Raw genomic sequence first — 7,937 nt, forward strand, 5'->3', positions numbered from 1 at the left:
TGTGTGTGTTTTTTGCCCCACTCAGAATGCGCATGCGCGAAATGCTACTGCCCATTCTAACAAACATATCGTAGTCTTAAAACGTATACAGGGGCTGAGGTAATAAAGAAATATTCTAATCTCAAACTCATATCTCACGTATTTGATTGGTCAGAAACAGGCACATAATATGAACTGACCAATAAAAATCATGAGATTCGAGCTTGACCTCAGGAAAAAGTTAATAACCTTAGGGCCATGTATTGCATAATTGTATCTCTGTTTCTTACTTTCCATATCTAACTTATTGGAAAGTAAGATTCACGTGACACGCTCATGTTCAGAAATATATGCTTGCAGTAGAACTCAAGTTTTCAAACCGCCTCCGTGGTCGACGGGTTAGAGTCGATGACTTCTAATCCAGTAATCTCTCTGGCGTGGATTCGATCCCCAGGAGATGCTTTGGTAGTTTAGCACGGAGGAAGGTAGTCTAGTATTGATGTAAATCTCCAGGAACAATGGTTAGGAAACTACCCGCCTATATGACTGAAATACTGTTGGGAAAAGGCATAAAATGAAACCAACAAATAAACAAATCAAGTATTCAAATTCTTCGAAATAGCATGGCCACGTTTTTAAATGGAAAAATATTCATCTTTGACCTAGAAAATGTTGATGTCCAGACGCAAAAAAATGTAAAGTCAATGGAATTTTGTATAAAATTGTTTCTTCAGCCAACTGTTCAAAACATTTGACGAATTAGTTGTATATCAATCCAGGTATTAGTTTGGATAGTTTGGAGGTTCTTCTTAACAGCATGTAAGAAGACCTTAGCCAAGGAAAATGGTTGCGAAAGCATTTTTTACTTCTGTTACGGTCTTGGTGTAATATAAGTAGTAAGTCTAAGTATTTTTGTAAAATGGAGCGCTTTCTGAAGTCTAAAGTTGAAGCACCATTAGTCTTATTCCGTTGCGGATTATCCCTGGTGTAAGTTTGCTAGGTCTTCTGTACATAATATATGGTCCAAAGATTTTAAGAAAATTAAAATGGCCAAAAGAGGCCCCTGTGGCATGGTCTATTTTTGGATCTGCAGTTTGTTCTTTATGTATATCTTGGAAACGACTGACAATATGTTCAGTGATTTTCCAATGATGATTTACAAGATAATAACATTATATACAATAAATTATGATAATGATAATAAAAATAATAAAAGAAGTAGTCGACGTAGATTTCCTTTCCATTAAAGCAGGAAGTAGAGTTTCAGCATAAATGAATATCAGGTATCTTAGTTTAAACACAAAAAATAATAAATACATTTTACCCTTTTCAAAATCGCACAACGGGGTATTTGTTACCAGTCATATGAAAATTTATTATAGATTTTGCAACGGGTATTTGATCGATATGAAATAGACCGTGCCCGTACTTATAATTATTTAGAGACTCTCATTTCAGCCGAGAAGTTTGCAGTGTTTTGCAGATAAAAAAAAACTATGGAGGACAAGACGCTTGTTGCGATTATTTTGCTGTCAAGTATTTCAGGTATTTATATAATACATTGTTTTATTTGTCTCGACAAAACGTTATATAATATTGTATATGAACAGGCTCAATCAAACCGAGCCTGCAACATTTTCAATTTTGTCGTGTTGGGTTTTCTTTAGGGATTTTGTATTTTTCCATTTGTACCATGACATAAGAAGTAATCTTTAAAATTAATACATTTTTGTTAGATCGTACTGAAGTGCACTGGTGAAAATTTGAGCCGTCCCATGTCTAAAGTTTATCACCAATTAGGCCAAGAATGTTGTAGAATGAAATTTTAGTTAAATGTTGTTACATCCTTAATTACATTTTTTTTTCCTCAACAGTAGTTTGTAAACAAACGGTTTAAGAGTACTATGTTTATTGAACAGCAATTTTCCAGCGCAACGCTGTAAGACTTTGAATTTAAGACTCAATAGATTCAAACCACCGTTCATAAATAGAAAATTCATATTAGGAAATCCATTTTAACTCTTTCTTGAATTTTAACAGATGCGCATACTCACTGTCTTTGTAAGAGATAAGTGTACTACTCTTCTTCTTTTCATGGGAAGACAATTTTTATCTTAAGGTCTTTTACTTCCATGTAGACTTTTAAACAAACCAATGTCACAGTTTTATAAACACACACATTATTATGTTAACGTGTTTACTTATTAGCCGATACAATTACGCCCTTCTATCCCAATTACTTTTTTTAAAGTGATATCCACTGTGACATTGACTATTGTCAACCCCAAGTATCATTGACATTCTTTACCTTATATCTATTTTAAACACACTTGAGGCCAGGAACACGGTATCTTGTAACTATCTCATTTGTTGTATATTTCAAAAGGTTAACCGCAAAATATTAATCCGCAAACATTTCATATCTATAGGTAGGTCTGATATAAAGTTTATAAAGTAATCTGAAAAAAATATCTAAGTACATTCAAGGTTAAATTGAATACATTTTGGATATATTATCAAATATACAATAAACACATGCCATAAAATAGTTCATTTGATTATTAACTTTTATTATTAATAAACATATTCAATTAATAACATTTTAAGCATTCATTATATCTAAATTGTGTATATTAAAGGGTTCTCAAGGGGTTTTATTGGCATGACGGGACTGGAAATAGTATTTAGATATTATATATATGAACAATTTTATGTTGGTCTGGACCATATATTCTTGTGCATATTTTTTGAGCTTTTTGTTACTCAATCTTCCTTACATAATCATTGGACAACACTCAAATCGGATTAAGAATTGCACACATACAAAAAAATGATAATAATAAATCGGTTTTCAGTTCAATTAAGTTCTTTATTATCTTAAATTTGCCAATATTATCACATTTAATGTGCCCCAATTAATGTATAATTATAAGAATTTATGTGTAATTTTATGTTGAAGGTTTTAAAATCTCGTTGGTGCTTCTTTACAAAGTTGTCTATTTTGCACATTGAATATAATTAGACGTTCACTATCTTTTATCATTTTTATTTCCATCATTAGTTCAGAATCTTCCTTTACTGGTCAACAATTTATCTACTGTAACAAGAAAGATGCTTATTATTTGTTTAAGCTTAAATCTAAATCTATTTAGACATAGTCGGATTGTTGTTTTGCTATGTCATCATTTGAACGCACGGAAAGTTGCGAAATGAAACGATTTTTAACGAATATTTGTAAAACATTGATTTATGAATTTCATTGTTGATATGTTTTGTAGGAATACTGGCTGGAGAATGGTGTACATTGCTTGACAGCACAGACTCCCTTTATTGTAAAAATGGGTGTTGTGGGAACTCTTATGACCAGTACTGCTGTATCACTGGGAAAGATGAACAGGATGAACAGGATGAACAGAATGAACAGTCTGTTTTCTTTTTGTATCGGCGCGTAATTTTAACAACTTAATGTTTTGACGTTCTATCATTCTAATTTTCGCTTTGTACCGACGCTCAATTTGAATATCTAAATTTACTAAGGTACTATTAGGTAAAAGCATTCAACCTTGTTGTCAATGGGTTCGGGGAAACTTTATTCTAACTGCTGTATCAGCGGTTTTATTATATTATATTGCCACACGAAAGTACGACAAAGTGACGACTTTGTCGTACTTTCTCTCCGCGGGGCACAAGGCGAAAACATGATAATACGACAAAGCTGCCATTACCTGTATGCTTGTATATATTATATATATACAGTAAACTTCACTTATAGCGAACACGGTTATAGCGAACTTCCGGTTATAAGGAACAATAGTTTTGGCCCGAAATTTGCCTTTCTTTATATAATATAAAAATATACAGTTATAGTGAACACGGATATTAGGAATTATCCCTTATAAGGAACTTATTTCTTAGTCCCAATTTAGTTAGAAATACAGAAAATAACACTTTTATAACGAACTCCAAAATACCGACTATCCGTAAATATATTCCGCTTTTTCAACTTTCGTTTTCATTGGCACGGATTAAATCTCGGTCGAATGTACCGTTTATTGTTATTTCAATACAGCTGTGAAAATGAATTTGTATAGCATAACGAAATATTTTTCTTTTTAGGATATTTTAGAATGAGTTCTTGTCACCAAGATTAAACGGTTATTCCTTTTATTCTGTTATTTCATTTCATTGAATGTTTTGCTCGAGTAAAATATTTATGATCATTTATAATCGATTTTCAACGTAAAAGTCACCCTCAAAAATAATAGGAGATATTCAATATAAAAATAAAGGAAACATCAAAAGATGTGTCCATTCTTAGTCATGGAAAGAAAACGAAAAGCACTGAGTTTAGAATCAAAATATTATATTTTAATATGAGAAATTGAGAAAGGGTGTAAAACTAAATCTGAAATAGCAAAGGATTTTTTAATTTCAAAAGTACGCTCTCGGGTATTATGTCTGAAAATGAAATAATTAACTAATTTTCTAAACAAATACTCTTCAAAATTGAGGACGTTGGTAAACAATCAGTTCGTTTTGTGTTAATCTGTTCGCTATAAAAACTCCTAATACAAGGAACTAATTTGCTATATGCTTACAAGGAACTCCGGATATAAGGAACAGATTGTTAATGTCCCAATGACTTCGTTATAAGCGGAGATTACTGTGGGTGTGTGTGTGTATATATATATATATATATATATATATATATATAATCACGTGAAACTTGTAGTGATAAATAAACGTTTTTTCTTCTTTAAACCTTAAATGTTAAAATATATTTATCGTACGTGCAAGCATCTTGTAATTTGTAATTATCGATGTTTTTCCATCTCATGAATCAGTGTTGCTTTTCATCCCGTTTTCTATTCATCAATAATGAATTTGTAAATTCTATTTTTCAGACATGCTGGCATGATTACTGTCATGATTGTTGGCATTGTTATAGGCTCAATAGCTCTGGTTGCTGCAATTGTGTCTATCCTTGTGACTGTATTCTGTTTTTGGCAAAAGTCTAATGGACGTGCTGGAAAAGTGTGTCCACGGGCTACTGAGGCTCAAACAACAGGTATATCGACGGCGAAAAAATAATAGCCACATAAACATGTAGTCCCTGTCTGACCAGTGTTTATAGGCAGATATCACCATTTATTCTTCTTTTATACAATGACCAAGTCACGAGGCGTGTTAGAATGTTTTGCAGTCAATGCAAATACATGAAATAATGTGTGAAAACGATTTCATATATCGTTAAAACTAATATTTTCATTTTGACTTTGTGACTAATAATTATACAGGAGCATATCAAATTGCTGAAGATATAACAATTGAGATATATTACTCATTCTAACACTCACGTGATTTTGTCACTATAGACAAAGAAGGAAAAAAACTGGTGCTAAACTGCCAATAAACACCGGTTAGGGACTACTTGTATATGCGCTGTTATGTTTTCACCCTCGATTGTATAGTTTACAAATCATTTTAAAGCAACAACAAAAAGCATTTTTATTTATATTTTCAGTTCGTATAATGTTTTCTTTTCATACAATACAGAAATAATATCTCACATACACTAACGCCACATATTAGATCCATATCAGTTAATAAATATTTTGACAAAACGGCTCGAATCCGTATAAGCAGCGTAATGGCGTCATCCTAAGTAAACAACTCATTCATAAACAAGCTGACGTTATTTCATACATACAAGAATGATAAATGGGGCACTGACGTAAACACAATACGACGTAAGTTTTTATTGTTGAAAACTTGATTAAATAACGTTCTTTTCTTATTATTTCTTTTGTTTAATAATTTATATATCTTCGCAACAGTAGGGTGCGAAAATCGAACAGCGTTATACGAAAATCGGCACCGGAAATTATTTCCGCTTGAAAAATAACATAAGTGATTTTCCTTATTTTATCGTGTTAGAATCGAAATAACATCGGCCTGAGAAGTGTGTATCGGCTATTTAACACCGGTTTTGTCGTTTCGATGCGAGAAATTAACCACTCAGGCCTACGGCCTTCGTGGTCAATTCCTACGCATTAAAACCGGTGTTAAATAGCCGATATACACCTCTCAGTCCGATGTTATTTCTTAATTATAGCATATAATCGGCTATTTTTTTTCTTTTGCCCATGTTATAACGGGACCAAAACCATGTGTTAACATAGTCACGCGCTCTTGTCATAGCCTGGTTTTACCTATGCGCAATACATACAGGGCCAAGTAAACAAACAAAAAATGACGATTTGGCCTGTTTGCCAAAGGGTCATATTGAAATTATTGATTCGAGGGCCTCAATCGCATAACGGCGAGCAGCATTCAAGTAACTTTACCGGAAAAACGGCTTATAGACATCGCCGCTAATCTTGGTTGTCGCCCTTTCTAAAAAACGGACAGTTGTCAATGTAAACAAATAAATGTCATTCAGTTTAACCCTCAAATTAACTTAGAAAACAAGATAAAACAAAATGAATATGAGAAAATGTTGTTTTAGTGATGTTTATATTGATAAAAGCTGTTCATATTTCTTTGAGAGAATTATGTTTAGTGCCTGATATTCTTTTATAAACGTGTGAGCTTGGAAAAAAAACGATTCTGATGTCACTGATCTTTTTTCCTACCGTCAATCTGAAATCATTCTAAGAATTTCGGAGGGTCATGTTTTGTCTTGGGCAGAATAAGTTAATGTTGAGTAAAGTAGTTGGCCCCGTAAAAATAAAAAAGCATGCGTAAAACATGGATAATTAACATTAATTAAATTAAATTAATTAAACATTGGATAAATACCGTCCAAGCACAAGGATTTAATGTATGTGTTTTGTATCAAATATACGTCATCATGAATCTTTTTAAAACTATTATGTTATAATAGCGTCAACGCACGTTTATTTCGTGTTATAAAGTCTGCAGAGTCCCTCGTAATTGTTGGAACCAACCGTTTCTCGAGACTCTGAAGACGTTATAACACGGAAAAACGTGCGTTAACCCAATAATATAACAATTTTCGAAACCTCGGAACTGTTGGAGCCCGAGCCCTATTCCTCGAGACTCTACAGACGTTATAACACGGAAAAACGTGCGCTAACCATATAATATAACAATTTTCGAAACACTATGCGCAGCTTTTCTTCCTCGGTTTTCATAGGAAGAAATAACGTTGTCACAAAAAGCGGAACTAAGATTACCAAATTGATTACAGACCTGTTGTCTGACATATCATATATGGGATAACTTATTATAAGTTACATAAATACCATTATTTATATTTTCTGTAAGCATAAAATTGACGTGATATCATTTTATTTGCAAGAAATGTATTAAATTAGAATACAAATAATTGCATATATTTCTATTTTTTAATGATTGTTATTTTTAAGTTCAAATGCAAGGCTTGGCGGGATATGATCAGGTGGGATATAATGGTGGAATGCAGAATACAGTAATGACGTCAACTGTGGCCCCAGAATCGGTGCAGCAATGGCAATAGCCACCCGATTATTAACAACTGCCTGACAAACAATAAACGTGCCATAAATTCAAGTGCATAATTTGAATACGTTTCTAACGTATAGACTTTTGCTCGTCATTTGAATCGAAAATTTTATAAGCATCATCCTTCTTTTGTATTTCACATAATTCATCGAATACAATATATGTCACTATATACATGTACAACGCATAAACAAAGCTTTCCAGTTTGATTATATTTTTGGTTGACAAAAACATTAAGAAAGAAATAAAGAAAAAAGTAAATATAAGTGAAACATAACTATTATACTTTCTATATCATAATCGTATGTATTCATATTTTTTTAGCATTAACACTTTTAGGTACGCTTCCTCACATGTGTCTTTAATTGTTTTTATAAATTACATAGACATAATGCCACATAAACTTCGCATAACGAAAGTTAAAGGTAAAAGAAGCTTTTTCTTAATAATTT

The 7,937-nt window shown here is 32.4% G+C and overlaps 1 protein-coding gene across 1 annotated transcript; it reads left to right on the forward strand.

The window, feature by feature from the left end:
- Positions 1-1,365: 1,365 nt before the first annotated feature.
- On the forward strand, positions 1,366-7,672 carry LOC132738552 (uncharacterized). Its single transcript, XM_060726061.1, has 4 exons — positions 1,366-1,524; positions 3,258-3,402; positions 4,884-5,047; positions 7,371-7,672. Exons 1-4 carry the CDS (start codon positions 1,476-1,478, stop codon positions 7,478-7,480), a joined length of 468 nt encoding a protein of 155 aa, XP_060582044.1. The 5' UTR covers positions 1,366-1,475; the 3' UTR covers positions 7,481-7,672.
- Positions 7,673-7,937: the final 265 nt, after the last annotated feature.

The sequence above is a fragment of the Ruditapes philippinarum genome, unplaced genomic scaffold (genome assembly GCF_026571515.1).
Source record: "Ruditapes philippinarum isolate M1 unplaced genomic scaffold, ASM2657151v2 ctg5371_1_1_1_1, whole genome shotgun sequence".
Taxonomy (NCBI): Eukaryota; Metazoa; Mollusca; class Bivalvia; order Venerida; family Veneridae; genus Ruditapes; species Ruditapes philippinarum.